The sequence below is a fragment of the Penaeus chinensis genome, chromosome 20, assembly GCF_019202785.1.
Source record: "Penaeus chinensis breed Huanghai No. 1 chromosome 20, ASM1920278v2, whole genome shotgun sequence".
Taxonomy (NCBI): Eukaryota; Metazoa; Arthropoda; class Malacostraca; order Decapoda; family Penaeidae; genus Penaeus; species Penaeus chinensis.
Window position 1 is genome coordinate 22,955,596 of NC_061838.1, and position 17,500 is coordinate 22,973,095.

The window sequence follows — 17,500 nt, forward strand, 5'->3', positions numbered from 1 at the left end:
ATCAACTAACGACACACACATGATGTGAGAAAAAAAGAATAATATGTGAGATTTCGGAAGACGACTTCGACTCTCGACTGAAAAGCCAATGTTTACCAAGCAGTTATTAAGGAAATGAACGTCCTGGGTTTACAAAGCTGCAAAATGATATATGTAAAATTATTTAAATAAACCACAACCGATTTATTGCTTAAATCTGAATTACAATATTTATTATAAAGCTATCGCTAAGTTAAGTCACTTTTTCGTAATTACAGATATGTTCATATTGCCGAAGATCAGAGGTCCTGAATATCATTAGGAACGTGTCCGCTCTGGAAATATGCACAATAACTACCATATACGTAACAATTCCTAATTCTACTATTGTCTATACATCCTCCATTAATTTTTGTATTGGATAAACATCAAACAAAATGCATATGTTCAGAAATAACTGTGCTTAGTCATTTATATACATACATACATACATACATATACTTATATACATACAAACACCAATACATACATTCATACATACATACATTTACATACATACATATACTTATACATGTATACATACATATACATACATACATATGTACATACCTATATGCTTATAGATAGACAAAGCCAGACGGATAGATAAAAAAAAAAAATAGATATAGAACGATAGACCGATAAATATACAGACAGGCTAACAGACAAATAGACAAATGGACATACAATATTACTGTTTTTTCAGTTTCTGTCATAGTGCCAATTATAAAAACTTTTTGCCATGTGAAAGATTTATCACAGTACGACACTTTTCACAGTACGGCAATGTTGTTAAACTTGTGTTATGGAAGTAGTTAGAATTTTACCCTCTAGAGTCTAGTTCAACGTGTGTAATTATTATTTTTCATAATTTACTACCTATAGCAACTGTATTAGGTTTCCTGTTGCTAATATTTAAGAGTAAGTAATGGGAGTTTAACATACTGTCAGGACTAAATATTTGTAAATGTCTTAGTTTTGCTAGTGCTTAAATATCAAATTTTCTAATCACCGGTCTATTACTTTTGTGTAATCTCCATAGAGAAAATACCCTAGAAAACATTTTTGTCTGGAAAATCAGGCTTAAATCGCCATTTTTATCTAAAAAGAGGTAAAATGTTGGCTTGTGAAAGGATAGGTTACAAAACCATTACCGGGAACGTGGACAAGAGTATGGGTTAACAATACTTATTTATAGTTGCTGTATATTATGAATTGTAACACTTATTCATTAACAGATGTTATCTACAGTATTATATATGGTTAAATTATAGGATTTATCTGTATAGTATGGATGCACCAAGCTAGGACAAATTGCAAATGATATTCTTGTAGAGGACTAAAAGTTGCAGTCATAAGTACAAGAAATAATCTGCAGACATGAACGATAAAGTCACAAATAAAGGAAAAAGGTAGCAGAAAGTACAGCCAAAGTCCATTCAATGCATCTGAGTGTCAGCTCTTTCGTGCTGTGCATACAGATGTGAAGACAATGTTAATTGAGAGATCAACTTTCCTCTCTAGCAGTACTCAATCATAATTGCACAGTTACAAAGCAGATAAAACAGAGGACACTTGGGGTAGGAAGGAACACATACATATGTGAGTATGTTATATGATAAAGGTCATGTGGTAATTTTGAGCAATTTTGTGGCCTCCATGCTTTATACTCCAGCAGTGGTCAACAAACCTCTATATTCTGACATGAGTGAACTTTTCAAGTAAGGAACTAGTCCAGCCAGAATATACATAGTAAATGAAGGTCACAGAATAACTTGATGTAATTTTGTTATGATCTTTTTAAGGTTTGATTTACCTGTTCCTCTCTCCTTTTTTCTTATATTTCTCTCTATTCTTGTTCTTGTATCTCTCCCTCTTCTTGTCTCTCTTCCTCCCTCTTTCCTTTCTTCCTGTTCTCCTTCCTTCCTCCTTTCCTCCCCCCCCCCTCTCTCTCTCCCTCTCTCTCTCTCCCTCTCTCTCTCTCCCTCTCTCTCTCTCCCTCTCTCTCTCTCCCTCTCTCTCTCTCTCTCTCTCTCTCTCTCTCTCTCTCTCTCTCTCTCTCTCTCTCTCTCTCTCTCTCTCTCTCTCTCTCTCTCTCTCCTCTCTCTCTCTCTCTCTCTCTCTCTCTCTCTCTCTCTCTCCTCTCTCTCTCTCTCTCTCTCTCTCTCTCTCTCTCTCTCTCTCTCTCTCTCCCTCTCCCCCTCCCTCTCCCTCTCCCTCTCCCTCTCCCTCTCCCTCTCCCTCTCCCTCTCCCTCTCCCTCTCCTCCTCCTCCTCCTCCTCCTCCTCCTCCTCCTCCTCCTCCTCCTCCTCCTCCTCCTCCTCCTCCTCCTCCTCCTTCTCCTTCTCCTTCTCCTTCTCCTTCTCTCTCCCTCCCTCCCTCCCTCCCTCCCTCCCTCCCTCCTCCTCTCTCTCTCCTCTCTCCTCCCTCTCTCTCTCTCTCTCTCTCTCTCTCTCTCTCTCTCTCTCTCTCTCTCTCTTTCTCTCTTTCTCTCTTTCTTTCTCTCTTTCTCTCTCTCTTTCTTTCTCTCTTTCTCTCTTTCTTTCTTTCTTTCTCTCTTTCTCTCCACCAGTATCTCTTCCCTCTACCCCAAACCATCCTATCTCTACTCCCTCTCTCCGCCAGTCAAATTTCTTTTCCAGTCTGAATCCAGATACTCCAATCTTTACCACTTCTCCTCTGCCTACACCCTCCCCCTCCTTTTTACTCTACCTATCGCACCAGACACTCCTTCTCCTACCAAATCCTCTCCGACACCCAACTCTCCCTCTACTCCTTGGATATCTATTTCCTCTTCTCCTCCACATAAGATAACCTTTATTTCTCAGACCTCCCCACCCAACTCCCCTCCTGAAACTCTTAAAGGCATCTAAAGGTTCATAAACATGACTCAAGAGAATGATCCACCCCCTCATTCATTCAAAGTATCTGCTGATATTCATCCTCCTCCTCCTCAAGTTCCCCTACCCCTCTTCCTCCCACTCACCTAAAAAAACACAACATCCTCTCCTCCTCCATATGCATCACCAATCCCATTTCCTTCCCCATTATCCTTACCACCCCCACTTAGATGCTCACATGACTCCCTTAAGTTAAAACAATGTCCATCTGTGGATCCCTCCCCTCCTGACATTCTTCCTGATACATCAGACTGTATTACCATTTGATTGTTTCATAATAGCTCATTTCCCATACAGTGTTACTCTCTCTTCCTCAGACACATATTCTTCATTTGATCTGATTGCCCTATACCTTTAACCACATCCTTTTACGAATCTCCACTGTATTCCATTTGCTCCCCCTCTTTATCCTTTTCAATATTCTATTCTACAGTGTTCTACAGCCTTTGACATCTAACACATCTTATCCTGATCATTAACTCGTTTCTACCCTTTTTGCCACAATACTTTACCATAGTGCTATATGACCTTTGATGTCTAGCACATTTATTTCTTCTAACCATTAACTATGAACCATTTTCCTTTTCTTCTTCCCCCTGTTTTGTCCACTTATCCTAATTGTTGACTCACCACAATACTTTTTCATATTGCCCCCTACTCCCTTAATTCCTTCCTCTTTTAACAACCTTTACTTATACCGGTACTATACACCATCAGCTCCCCCTCTCTATCCTTATTACTACCTTCTAGTACAGATCAACATGTAACTTGACCCTAATCATTAACTCATTCCTAACCTTTTTTGCTACTACACTTTATCATATGACCTTTGATGTTGCATAGCACTTTCTTAACTGTGGGCTTTTTTCCTCCCTCCCATTTTTTTTTCTTTGTTTATAAATGCCACAGATTGCGTTATTTTCCAGTTATTATTTCAGTTTTATTCTAACAGATTTGGGTATCAAATGCATTAAAAGGAAGCTTGCATCTCATGGCCAACTCCTTAAGAAGCCAAGTCCTCTCCCTTTATCGACGAGTCCTGCGTCTTGCACGCACATGGGAGGCTCAGGACGTCAGAGATACTGAATTGGAAAGGAAATACATCTTTAATGAGGCTCAGAAGTTATTCAGAAGAAACCAAGACATCAGAGGAGATGAGAATATCAGGCAACACATTGTGGAAGGGGAATCTCGTTTGGAAATAGGTGTGTTTTCTTCTTTTTACATCTTTTATCATCAAAAACATTTTTATAAAAAAATATATATATGTAGTAGTAGTAGTAATAGTAGTAGTAGTAGAAATAGGATAATGTCACAAAATTTATTAGTCATTCTAAGTTGTCATGACGGCATACCCTTTGGGGTGAGGGAGGGTTGATGGAGTGCTCTGGCCTCCAACACCCCTCAGGAACAGTATCGTCACCTTGGTATACATGTCAAGATAAGAGCTGAAACTTGGGAGCACTGAGTGCATTTTGGCTGAGAGCGGTGCTTTTCATGATCTGTTACCTTTATTTGTGGCATTACCATTCATGTCTGTAGGTTATTTGTTGTACCAATGACTGCAACTTTTCGTCCTTTACAGGAATATCATACTCAGTTTGCCAGTAGTAGTAGTAGTAAAATATAATGACAATAATACTGCTAGTCATTGTGTTTGAATGGTAGAACTCTTATTTTTGGAAAAGTATTCTCATGTTTGTAAGCAGTAAAGTAGTATTTTAGAAATGTTAATGTATAAAGTAACCTCCTACTATTTTCTTTTGGTATACTTGTCCTAAAACACTGGAACACCTTAAACACTTTGCTTATGCTCTTAGGAACACTTTCTGATTTGAAAGTATAAATGCCTGCCATTTGCATGAGACTTGTTGTAATGAAGTATGCACAAATTTCATCTTACCACTTTATTTTGTTTAGAGTAATAGTACAGGTACATGGTATTCTAGTATTTAATAGCACGAAATCAGATTTTTGTCAATCAGATTTTTTTTCATTCAAATTATGCTTAATGTAGTATGTATCTATATTATATTTTATTATTATTATATTTTTCAGTATATTTTATTCTGCTTCCACAGGATTACACTACAAGTCCCCATACCCAAGACCAGTGCACATGCCACCAAACACTATCACAATGAGAGATGGCAAAGCTTGGGGCCAAGGAAACTTACGGAGACAGAAAACTTCTAGACCAATTTATGTAAAGTCCCTTGATGATGAGACGTGATATTAAGTCTGTAGAAAGTGCATGTATATAAAATGTTTACAAATATGTATATATTTCTTGTATTAAAATCTGAATAAGCATTGATTTTATTTGATTTAAACTGTCCTTTAGTCTTGTTTTTAATTTATCATGCCATTACCTTAATACATTTTATCTGGCTCAGATTTTGGAAATTTATATTGCCAAAAAAATTCTTGAATAAAAAATAATGTATGGAACCATTGTCTCAATAGTTATAGTAAGGTTATTGTCATTTAATTAATCCAGATTATGGCGGGATCATAACTTAACTGCTCAGTGTTGTAAAAGATCTTTTATTATCATATAACAATTAGTACAGTCCCTTCCACTTCTAAGTTCACCACTTTCTGTTGGTAATGCAAGATTTGTCTCTTGTATTCAACAATACATTTGTTTGGCTATTTACTTATTTAGTGTAAATTTCTGCCACGTCAACATCTAAGGTCATCAGTGGCATATACAAAATAGTGATCGGGTGGGCCTTGGGAGCAAAGTTAATTGGTTCCGTAAGGCAGTGTTTGTTGATTTCCAGAATGGTCAATGGTAAAATAAACAAATGTACTATCATCAAAGGTTACACAGCAATATGGTAAAGTATTCAGGCAAAAAGGGTAAATATGAGTTAACAATTTGGATAAGTGGACAGAAGAAGGGGATGAAGAAGAGAAGGTAAAGGAAAGGAGGAGAAGAAAGGACCCTGCAAAATTAGTTGAGGCAGTGATGATCCCTATGTTGGGCCTCAGTCTTCACATGCTAAGCTCCCCAACAGCAGCAACGAGCAAGGGATATGTCAGAGTCAAAACCGGCAGTTGACTCTTTGACAGTTTGGACTGGTAAATTTGGAAGTGGAGAGGACTGTATATAATAAAACAGAATATCATGACTGAAGTCAACTTTAGAAAGTATATGGAAGTTATTGCTAGCATAAACACACTTGCAACATATGAGTTATGTTTACTCTGAGGTTTAATGCCGCATTCTTCTATTTTTTTTTGTTTCACAAAAAAAATAATGTTATAATGGTACATATGGAAGATTGTGCAATGAATGTTATTGTTATGAATGGATCATTATGATAGTAATTAAAGATGCGAGTCTGTTAAAATTGTGTTCTGTTCAACAAATGGTTACTGTAACCTAGGAATACTGGTAACTTTGGAGAGGAATTTGGTAAAGTTTAGTATTCTTCAAACTTTTTTTGTTGTTGTTGTTTACCAATTTTGATCTGACACACTACCCACAAGACTTACAGAAGAACTATCAGTACTGTTTACACCTCTCAAGATAATGGAATCACTTTGTAAGCTACCTCTAGGGTTACAGGAACTGTTTACATTTGTTCGCCAGTACAGTATTCAATAAAGTAGGCCATTTCTAATTCGACTTGTATTTTGTATAATTACTAGTCTCTTTTCTTTCATTCTATACAGCACAGATACAAAAAATATTTTCCATTTTGAGCAAGTCAGAATTTAAAATTGAGCAGTATATCATTCATGCTATTGTAAAAATAATACTAAAGTAGACTTGATACATAATGAAATACTTCAATATATGTGATGACCAGGGCTAAGAAACTTTTTTATCCTCATTAACTTACTCTTTAGTATTATTTGGTAATATAATCAACAAATTTGATGTGAGTAGTAGCTTTGATGATATTCAACCCTATATTGCAGCCACAGCACAAGATATCTGAAATGATAGAAGTAGTGTGGGAGGCCTTGGTGATGTCAACACAAGCACTCCAAATCTCTCTTTCCCTTTGTATCTCCACTGTTTTCTGTTAATCCAATAATGAAAGGTAAACTCTTCTGTAAAGTCTGTAAGGATGGAAATACATTATTTATTTTTTTACTGAAAATTTTCTGCTGCATCAACATCTAAGGTCATAAGCGGCATATTTAAAATGTAGTGATAGGGTGGGGCTTAGGTGTGAAGCCCCTAGGTAAGAAGTTTTTTGGTTCACAAGGCAAAGTTTGTGGATTCACAGAATGGTCAATGATCAAAAACAAATGTGCCAGACATCAAAGGTTATATCGCATTATGACAACATACTGTGGTGAAAAGGGAAAAATGAGTTAATGATTAGGATGAGCGGACAGAAGAAGGTTTAAAGAGAAGGAAAAGAAAAGAAAAGACCATGCAAAATTGAGGCAAGGGCTAAGGTCCAAGGTAGAGGTGATCCCCTATATTGAGCCTCAGTCTCCACCTAAGCCACCACCACAGCAACAATGAGCAAGGGGTTGGGGGTTGGGCATTAAATTAGTGCATGGCACTGCATCCCCAGGCAATTAACCTTATCCTGGCAATGACGACCGAGACTCTTGATGTGATGTGCCACCCAGCATCTGGTTGCCAATGGGTTAAAGCAACTTTCAACAACTCATTCATTCAACCATTCACTTTTATTTATTTCCTTCTTTGTTACACTTACATCACTGGTTTTTGTCAACTGCTAGTTCATCCAAATATATTGGTTCAAACAGATTTTGTTCTTAATTTGTTCTGCTGCATCTCAGCCTTTGAACGTGGTAAAAAAAAAGTAGAATATCAAGGATTCCCATATTTTTGTTATCTATATTTGGTTCTGTGGTTGGACACACTTCACAAGTGATTTTCATCAAATTATATTTATTTCATTTAATGAAGAAAATATTAAATGATACCAAAGAACAGACTTGGGTAGATTAAAATTGGGCCTTACCATCACTTTTCAAGCACTCAAGTTTCACAAAAATGATTGGGGCTCAACTTAAAATATGAAACTGCAGATGAATTACAAAGTAAATTATTCGATCAAGTATACTTTTATTTCATGACACTACACCTCAATAATTGCCACCACCTGTTACTTGTTTGCAAACTGTACTTAGAACCCTGATGATCCTACATGTTCAGTATTCCTGCTATCAATATCTACTGAAATTTCCTTAAAGAAATTTGGTGTTCTGCAAGACGTAATAACCAAAATTCTTTTGATTAAATTAGACAACAGCTGATTCCACATTATGTGGACTCGAGATCATTACCTTTTCTTTAGAACAGCAGTACTAATCAGGAACACATGTAGTTGATGGCTAGAATCACTAATGTACTTATGTGCTCAGGAAATAAAGAAAACAGTACATGAAAAGAGGCTTTTATTTCTCACTTTCATTCATCAGTATTTGACATCACAAAGTTTCTGACCAGGAGGAGCTGCAAGAACAGACCTTAAAGGAAGTTAAAGCAAAAGCAATTTTCAAACCTTTTTCAAAACTTTTAAATCAAATTAAAACTGATCACATGCTAGCCATGCTCCCAGGAGCTCCAATGATAATGTAAGCTATGGGATTTGGAATAGCTGAAGTTCGAGGTGTCTAGACTTTTTAATTAAATCCGAATTATTTTCCATAATGCTTAAGGAAAACAGTAACCCATGATCAATTTACCAATTCAATAGTTCCTGAACAGAATGCATAAAGTCTGCAACTACAGCATATCCCTTCACACGACCTGTGAGCTAAGTTCTCTTCTGATGTCCCTGTAACAATTCCCAGAGGTTCATCTAGCTCCAGGTGTGGGCAATTATCTAATGCCCTTTTATAACAATTTGAAGGGACAGTTTCAAAAGCTATCCTGACATGCAATGACTTTCAGATCTGCCCATGTCTGCTTGCCCACTATCTAAACTAATATCACATTTCTGCTCATCAAACTGTGGTGTGAGAGCTTCCATTGTAACACAACCAGTAACAAACTGTGCATAATGAAAAAAACGAAAAAAAAAGAAAAAAGAAAAAAAAAGAGAAAAAGAAAAAAAGAAAAAAAAGTAATACTGATTTGTACATAGTTTACTATAATGAAAAATTTAATACTAAAACTTATGATGATAATATAAAAAAACAATATTCCATTTTACCAGTTCTGAAAATTATTGCATGCTCAGACATCCTTCATACCTAATCCCTTGGAATGAAACAAACATGGGGAAAGTAGTTGCAACAGTGTTGGTGGTGATAAGGCTATTTTATTCCCTCTTTCGCACAGTTTTTTTTTCTTTTTTTTTAATATAGAAATGCTTTGGGGTGTTTACAACTCACACTTGTGAAATATAAATGCTCCATTCTATTATTCATTTCCCATTCGGAGAAACTAGCACACTACAACATATGAAAGAGGTTGAATCAAGCATAATCTTTGAGTAGTGATCAAAGTGATTTACTACAAAATAGACGAGAATGTGACCTTGGACACTGGTTTCCTCTTCGCTCCTCCAGTTAAAGTACTTCTGTGATAATGTGAAGTGGTCAATATTAACGGATATTGGCAACTTCACCCACATCAAATAAAAAAATGGAATCAGCTATTAGCAGATGCAAATCTGTACTTGGCCTTGTGAACTACATGTAACAAGTTAACATTTTATGTATGTGTAATGCCCAGTATGACAGCAGTGCTGGAAATGTAACGTCAAAACAGTGAGCATGGATGTGGGCCAAGTCAGATAAGACATCTCTGAGGATTACTGTGTCTGCATGCTGATCACTGGAAAAAGTGGACTAAACCTCACCAATCTTCTGTTGCCAGGTACAAAATGTACATCAGTCTCAGCTGAAGTTTCAAAAATAAGTTAAAAAATTCTAACATACAAAAACATCACTGGAATCAAATACCAGTACATAAATCAATGACCTCAAGCAGTACCCATTTTAATCCACTTCTTCTATATTTCCAATATAATTTCAAGGACCTTTTAGATGTTGAAACTGAAATAAGCACAAAAAAAACTTTGTTTCAATCCTGACTAGTAGCTGTTAAAAAGGGAATGATTTTGGTAATCACAATAACATGTTTTATTATTACCAAATAATAAAAGAGTAATTGTTGTCCAAGATTTAGAGATTGAATTCCATCACAACCATCCAAAAAAGGAGGGTTCTTTTATTTACTCATAGAAACACAATCTACATCAGGGGAGGCACTATGTCTAAGTACACGTCATCAGTGGAAAAATTGTTGTGTTCACGAAATGGAAATCAATCTGATAACTCTAATACAGTTAGAGAAGTGGGAGTAACTAAATTACAAAAGAAGCCACTTATGTTATTGTGAAGTTTGTTTACCATATCACTGAAGTTTCATCATCATCACCTCAAGCACCAGTATTTTCAAGTGGCCATTGTCGAGTTACATTATCAAAACAGCAACATTCACTGAGAAGCACACCATTCCATCAAGTTGTACAATGGCTCTACTGCAGATTTAACTTGAGCAGTCCTCTTGCAGATGTTTGGACCACTTACACTGCAGCCATCTGTTAAGATTGGCTGCACTGGACAGAGGTTTCCTATGAGTAGTAAGAGAGTAGGCCATGGTGACTATAATTGGTTAGCCTAACGTCGCGGTGCAAAACTACCTCTGGGTCCGCCTGGTCCACCTCGATTACTGTCACGATTAAAGCCTGGTCGTCCTCCACCTCGTCCCTGTAAGCCACTAGGGGGGCCTTGACGCATGCCACCGCTGCCTCCCATTCCTCCACGGCCACTGTTAGGACGGCCCATACCACCTCCATCCATCCTTAGGCGAGCCTTCTTCTCTTCAACATTCAACCGATGCTCACCATTAAGATGGATTGGCTGTGGGAAGAAAACGAAAGTTTAGATTATGACAAGTTTTGAAAATTTTAGGAGTATATAAACATCAACATTAAATTACAAGAAGACCTGCTTTGGTTTATAATTTCTTAATAAAATATAGCTGACTTTTTGACATTTCTAACATTTCTCTAAATCATTGATTTTTTTTGTACTTACCCTGGAGTTGAGAGCCTTTGACACGGAACCTTCCTCTTCGAATGTGATGAAACCAAAGTTGGGGACCTGACCTTTAGGACCAGTTTTTCCTTTAGCAGTATTAATACGGATATCCATAATTTTCCCAAATCTTGAGAATTCCGCCTGCAAATTGACATTTATTAGTTTTTTTTTGTTTTTTTTAATTCATCATGCTATTTACATGAACTAGGGAAAAGTATGCCATATGCTCACTGACTATTTGCAATTAGTTTGTAAAAATGACACCCCTACAAAAAAAAAAAAAAAAAAAAAAAAAAAAACAGATTATATATATGTATGTATGTATATGTGAATCAGTACAAAAACTAATGCTTAAAAAAAAAAAAAAAAAAAAAAAAAAAAAAAAAAAAAAAAAAAAAAAAAAAGGGGGGGGGGGGGGGGGGGAAAAGAAAGAAATAGTAGTATTTAAACCCCTTACCTTCAGTTCATCCTCTCCAGCTGTGTGTGGAAGGTTACCAACAAAGATCTGCTGACTGTCTGGTACAGGAGGAGCTCTCCTTCTTTCTTCCCCACCTAGGCTCTCTAGGGACACAGAATAACATTGTTATAATCAGTCTCCAATAATGATAATGACCACTATTTTCAAGAAATGAAACAAAATCCTGTATCAGACAATATCTAGGTTTGCAGCATAAATAAAATTTGGTAATTTCAGAGATGTGTCTTGTAGCTCCAAAAGTCTGTTAAATCTTTATAAATGTGAGATCAAGATTAATAGCTGTATTATCCTACCTAATTCTGAATTGTCTTCACTGTTGGGCCTATAAGGACGATCACGCGGTGCCCCTCGACCTTGTGCATTCCTTGGTGGTCGCTGGGTGAAGCCACCAGTAGAGTGAGCCTGACTCACAGCTGGAGTAGTGGTGTTTGCCTGGGTTCGGTTGTCAGTTCGATTCTATGGATAAAATCAAATTTAAAACTAATTAATCACATGTGACTAAATAATAAGTTTCAACTTTTTGATTGTGTCTACATATCAAGACAGTTATTGCCATGCTTCTAATGGGGAGCTAATTAATTAGTAAGAACTTGCAATTTTTCTTCTACAACTTGAGAATTTTTCATATAGGATGTTATCTTCAAAGAACAAATTTAGTGGCTCACCTGTGGAGGCTGTTGCTGTGCTGGAGGAGCTGGCTGGGCATGAGAGGACTGCTGTGAGGCAGCAGGTGCTGGAGCTGCAGAGAAACCTTGGGAATTTTTGAAGAGATTGGCAAAAGTCTTCGGCTCATTTGATGGCAACTGAACAGGTTCTGGTTGTGGGGGGTCTGGATCTGGTGTCTCCTTCTGAGGTACTGCTGGCTCGTCCCAAGAACCCTGCGGCTCTGCAGGAGCACCCCATCCATCTGTGCCTGGAGTACCCCAACCCTGCTCATCCTGTGAAAATTTGGTTTGTTTCATTGTCTGTGCATAACAAAACCTTTTCATTCACGTAGTACCATTTTACAATCATCACTCTTGCTATGAAATTAGGTTTACTCTTACATTTTCTGGAGTGGGTGGACTTTCTGGTACAGGTTCTGTGGGTGTTATTGCTGGAGGTGTTGGAGAAAGAGGGGCAGTGGCAACAGGAGCTGTGGTGGCAGCATTTGATGAATTTCCTGGAGCAGGTACTGGAACAGTCTGAAGGTAAACAAAATTGTGCCACTATACTAACGGTTCACTTGTATGAACTTGTGAAATTTCAATAATAAAGTTAATTCATTGTCATCAATAGAACATCTTTCTGACAAACACCCAAGAGGGTTTTACATGTTATTGATTTTTATTTTACTTTTAAAGATCTTCCATTCAAATTCACTACTAATATTTCTATTTTGCATCATTCTTCACAAGATTTCAGATTTGTTTTCTTACAGGTACAGGTGTTGGGACTTGAGGAGTGACAGGAGTCTGGGGAGCAGCAGGAGGAGTCGGTTCAGGCTCAGGAGGATGGGCAGATCCATTGACAGCAGCAGAGGGTGCTGAGAAGCCTTGTGTGGAGACAGGGCCTTCCAAGTCTTCCTCCACTTCACTTCCTCCCTCCTCTGCACCCTCTTCATCACTGAAAACCTGTTAAATACAATTCAGTCAGATTCAAAATACAAACAGTAACTATTTATACTTCCACAGAAAAAAGAACATCACGCTTTGTAACCGATCCAGGTGGTATTGATAGTCTAATATCCCTAGGGAAGGCTTAAAAAAGGCATCATACTGAAGAGGTTGCGTTTACTTTTACTAGTATAATATTTTTAGATAAATTTGAAGACAATTACATGAGAGAGAGAGAGAGAGAAAGAGAGAAAGAGAGAGAGAGAAAGAAAGAGAGAGAAAGAAAGAGAGAGAAAGAAAGAGAGAGAAAGAAAGAGAGAGAAAGAAAGAGAGAGAAAGAAAGAGAGAGAAAGAGAGAGAGAAAGAGAGAAAAAGAAAGAGAAAGAGAGAAAAAGAGAAAGAGAAAAAGAGAAAGAGAAAGAGAAAGAGAAAAAGAGAAAGAGAAAGAGAGAAAAAGAGAGAGAGGGAAAGAAAAACAGAGAAAGAGAAAAAGAGAAAAACGGAGAAAGAGAAAAAGAGAAAAAGAGAAAAAGAGAAAAACAGAGAAAGAGAAAAAGAGAAAAAGAGAAAAACAGAGAAAGAGAAAAAGAGAAAAACAGAGAAAGAGAAAAAGAGAAAAACAGAGAAAGAGAAAAAGAGAAAAAGAGAAAAAGAGAAAAACAGAGAAAGAGAAAAAGAGAAAAACAGAAAGAGAAAAAGAGAAAAACAGAGAAAGAGAAAAAGAGAAAAACAGAGAAAGAGAAAAAGAGAAAAACAGAGAAAGAGAAAAAGAGAAAAACAGAGAAAGAGAAAAAGAGAAAAACAGAGAAAGAGAAAAAGAGAAAAACAGAGAAAGAGAAAAAGAGAAAAACAGAGAAAGAGAAAAAGAGAAAAACAGAGAAAGAGAGAGAGAAAGAGAAAAACAGAGAAAGAGAAAAAGAGAAAAACAGAAAAACAGAGAAAGAGAAAAAGAGAAAAACAGAGAAAGAGAGAGAGAAAGAGAAAAACAGAGAAAGAGAGAAAGAGAAAAAGAGAAAAAGAGAAAGAAAAAGAGAAAAACAGAGAAAGAGAAAAAGTAAAAACAGAGAAAGAGAAAGAGAAAAACAGAGAAAGAGAGAGAAAAACAGAAAGAGAAAAAGAGAAAAACAAAGAAAAAGAGAAAAACAGAAAGATAAAGGGAAAAAGAGAAAAACAGAGAAAGAGAAAGGGAAAAAGAGAAAAACAGAGAAAGAGAAAGGGAAAAAGAGAAAAACAGAAAGAGAAAGAGAAAGAGAAAAACAAAGAGAAAGAGAAAGAGAAAAACAGAGAAAGAGAAAGAGAAAAAGAGAAAAAGAGAAAAACAGAGAAAGAGAAAAAGAGAAAAACAGAGAAAGAAAGAGAAAAACAGAGAAAAAGAAAGAGAAAAAGGAAAAGAAAGAAAGAAAGAAAGAGAAAAAGGGAAAGAAATAGAAAGACCCAGAAAATATTTTCTTTGCTCACAATTTTGCACAAATATACTAGAGGCATTTAAATTTATTTGGATAATTACCTCGTCTTGGTACCGGAAAATGTCATTGTGCACGTAGAACTTCTTGGGGGTCTGAGGTGCTAGTACAAAAGTCTGCATGAATCGTCGCATGGGCATTCCATTGTTGGAGAGCTCACCAGTAACCTTTCATGAGAACAATAAAAAAAATTCTTAAATTTAAGACATTCAGCCAATTAAAGTGTAAGTCTATTTCTAATTCCAGAGTTTACAAAACAAACAAACAATATACTAAGTCAATGTTATAAACATGAACTCACCTGGATGACAACTCCATTACCGAGTGTAGCTTGAGCATCAACCATTCGGATCTTAGCATGACAATCACGGAAGTTAAGGCTCATGATCATTTTGTGTATGTCTGCTTGGCCGATAATGGGTTCACTCATGGAGTTATGGCCCCCATGCATAAAAGAGGAGTTGTGACTGAAAAAACTGAAGAACAAATTCCATACATTAAAATGAGAACTATGGACTCTGCATAAAATCAAGGCAAAAGAAATGACATTATAAAATTTATGACAATTTTTAAAATCATGTACAAAGTTAACTGTTCGCATGAAACATGCAGTGGAGTATGTAGAATCAAACTTACCGATGAAGGTGCATGGGGGCCTTGTTGAGCACCGTGTAGTACTGGCGCACAAACTCAAGGCCAACGCATTGCGGTGATGGAGTTTCCATGACCATCCTCTGTTAAACTCCTGTGAAGAAAAAAAGGACATGAATAAAACCCATCTTATACAGCCACAAAAAAAAAACTGCATAATGCTATCAGCTGGAGTTTCATCAAAATTGTTGTAGTTATACCTACACTATGCACTTGCCATTTCTAAGACACAATATTTTTAATGACGATCATTAAGAAAGAGAATGACAATTTCTTTTCTAACCAAGAAAAGATACACGAATGAAGTTTACTATACTTATGACCAAGTCAAATGTAATGATGTCTCCAGGGAGTTTTAGTGGTTTGTTTGTTTTTTCATTTGATGTAAAAACCCTTCACCAAATCTTTTAGATAAAGCTTTCAGAATTGTCAAGCCAGTAACAGCACAACTGGCATTTTCATGTAATACAAATAGATAGATATGGATTCAGAAATTCAGAAGATATATCATAATGAACACTTAACCCAATGCCGCCGGGGAAAATTAACAAAAAATGGGGAAAATGCTGTGCCTATTTTCTATATTTTTTGTGAAATGTCTGCCTATAGATGGTTCTGCTAGTGCTTAGCCATAAAGGAGTCAATTAGTAGACCTTGTGACCGTACCTGATTTGAAATGACGGGAAAAACATATTTTTTATGAATATCGATGATGTTATTCTTATTATAAATATTATAATTATTATAATGTTTTTTAACATTAGTAACAGCAAAATAAGATAACGTAAAATATTTCGTAAATCAAAGAAAAGGGTAAACGGGCGAGACAGGCAGTACTTGTAACTGGCTCATTGGTAGCTTAGTACAAGTGTAGCTATCTATGTGTAAAAACAATCAAACAAGTACTCACAGTGGGCAAAGCACGTGCATACACGTCATACCCATCGGCATTGGGTTAAAACAGTAAGATATATGAAGGTTCCCTTTCAAATAACTGTCCAAAGCACTGGCTGCTAAAATAGGAAGCCTACCAAGAGCAAATGGCTAGTGCAGTGCAAAATAACTAGGAAGAAAAGGAAGAAGATGAAGAGGATGAGAAATAACAACAGCAAAGATTAGTAGCTGTAGAAAGAGAGAGAGAGAGGGGAGGAGGGGGAGGAGGAGGAGGAGGAGGAAGAGGAGGAGGAAGAGGAGGAGGGGAGAGAGAGAGAGAGAGAGAGAGAGAGAGAGAGAGAGAGAGAGAGAGAGAGAGAGAGGAGGAGGAGGAGGAGGAGGAGGAGGAGGAGGAGGAGGAGGAGGAGGAGGAGGAGGAGGAGGAGGGGAGGGGGAGGAGGAGGAGGAGGAGGAGGAGGAGGAGGAGGAGGAGGGGGAGGGGGAGGAGGAGGAGGAGGAGGAGGAGGAGGAGGAGGAGGAGGGGGAGGGGGAGGGGGAGGAGGAGGAGGAGGAGGAGGGGAGGGGGAGGGGGAGGAGGAGGAGGGGGAGGAGGACAGGAATGATAAGAAAAACAGATAAGCTAAAGATACATTCATAGGTTCTCTGGGTGTAAGCTGAGTAAAACCATGATCAACAGTCAGCAGGGGGTAGAGGGAATGACCACCTCTGATATGTAGTAGTCACTTTTTATGTACTTAATATACTTTAAATCACTTTCCACCTTTGTTTTGCACACTCATTTCCAGGTGACATGACTGTTGCATATCTGTCTGTTTACCTGTCTTTTCTCTCACTCTCACTCTCACTCTCACTCTCGCTCTCGCTCGCTCTCTAACAAATTTGGAGAAATCCTGGGTGATGGCAACATACCATCACAAAATTCGTCGGAGGACTCAGGAGTCAAGTACAACTTATCAAAATGGCACAAAATTCTTGGAAGATTTGATTCAATGGACATTAGGGAACAATCTACACAACTTATGCATCTTTGACGAGGGTGGGGAGAGAGAGAGAGAGAGAGAGAGAGAGAGAGAGAGAGAGAGAGAGAGAGAGAGAGAGAGAGAGAGAGAGAGAGAGAGAGAGAGAGAGAGAGAGAGAGAGAGAGTGAGTGAGTGAGTGAGTGAGTGAGTGAGTGAGTGAGTGAGCGAGTGAGAGGGAGAGAGAGAGGGAGAGAGAGAGGGAGAGAGAGAGGGAGAGAGAGGGAGAGGGAGAGGGAGAGGGAGAGGGAGAGGGAGAGAGAGAGAGAGAGAGAGAGAGAGAGAGAGAGAGAGAGAGAGAGAGAGAGAGAGAGAGAGAGAGAAGAAGGAGGAGAGAGAGGAGAGAGAAGAAGGAGGAGAGAGAGGAGAGAGAAGAAGGAGGAGAGAGAGGAGAGAGAAGAAGGAGGAGAGAGAGGAGAGAGAAGAAGGA

General features: G+C 37.7%; 3 protein-coding genes across 7 annotated transcripts in view; 1 reads left to right on the forward strand and 2 right to left on the reverse strand.

Annotated features, from left to right (window-relative positions):
- LOC125036022 overlaps window positions 1-97 on the reverse strand; it is a 22,701-nt gene extending 22,604 nt beyond the window's left edge. For all 3 annotated transcript variants that reach the window (XR_007115856.1, XR_007115855.1, XM_047628376.1), the window contains exon 1: window positions 1-97. This exon is cut by the window's left edge and continues 32 nt beyond it. The gene's annotated coding sequence lies outside the window, so the exon portion shown is untranslated.
- Window positions 98-805: 708 nt separating this feature from the next.
- On the forward strand, window positions 806-5,233 carry LOC125035814 (LYR motif containing protein 1-like). Of its 2 annotated transcripts, none has more exons than XM_047628043.1 (3): window positions 806-939; window positions 3,871-4,123; window positions 5,000-5,233. In XM_047628043.1, exons 2-3 carry the CDS (start codon window positions 3,910-3,912, stop codon window positions 5,149-5,151), a joined length of 366 nt encoding a protein of 121 aa, XP_047483999.1. In that variant the 5' UTR covers window positions 806-939; window positions 3,871-3,909; the 3' UTR covers window positions 5,152-5,233. The 2 variants fall into 2 exon arrangements, with proteins under 2 accessions (XP_047483999.1, XP_047484000.1); XM_047628044.1 differs by having other exon boundaries at window positions 810-865.
- Window positions 5,234-8,302: 3,069 nt separating this feature from the next.
- LOC125035813 (ras GTPase-activating protein-binding protein 2-like) overlaps window positions 8,303-17,500 on the reverse strand; it is a 16,455-nt gene continuing 7,257 nt past the window's right edge. For both annotated transcript variants that reach the window (XM_047628042.1, XM_047628041.1), the window contains exons 2-11: window positions 15,146-15,254; window positions 14,811-14,985; window positions 14,554-14,676; window positions 12,870-13,064; window positions 12,498-12,635; window positions 12,117-12,389; window positions 11,745-11,907; window positions 11,431-11,534; window positions 10,971-11,114; window positions 8,303-10,793 (exon numbers count right to left, since the gene is read on the reverse strand). In XM_047628042.1, the coding sequence (XP_047483998.1) occupies window positions 10,551-10,793; window positions 10,971-11,114; window positions 11,431-11,534; window positions 11,745-11,907; window positions 12,117-12,389; window positions 12,498-12,635; window positions 12,870-13,064; window positions 14,554-14,676; window positions 14,811-14,985; window positions 15,146-15,240 (1,653 nt within the window). In that variant the 5' untranslated portion in view covers window positions 15,241-15,254 and the 3' untranslated portion in view covers window positions 8,303-10,550. The remainder of the gene's footprint in view (window positions 10,794-10,970; window positions 11,115-11,430; window positions 11,535-11,744; window positions 11,908-12,116; window positions 12,390-12,497; window positions 12,636-12,869; window positions 13,065-14,553; window positions 14,677-14,810; window positions 14,986-15,145; window positions 15,255-17,500) is intronic.

Bases quoted from the DNA above. Each gene is read 5' to 3' on its own strand.
- LOC125035814 (XM_047628043.1), top strand. From the start codon at position 3,910: ATGGCCAACTCCTTAAGAAGCCAAGTCCTCTCCCTTTATCGACGAGTC. The intron at 4,124-4,999 runs GTGTGTTTTCTT...CTGCTTCCACAG, and splicing joins GGAATCTCGTTTGGAAATAG to GATTACACTACAAGTCCCCA.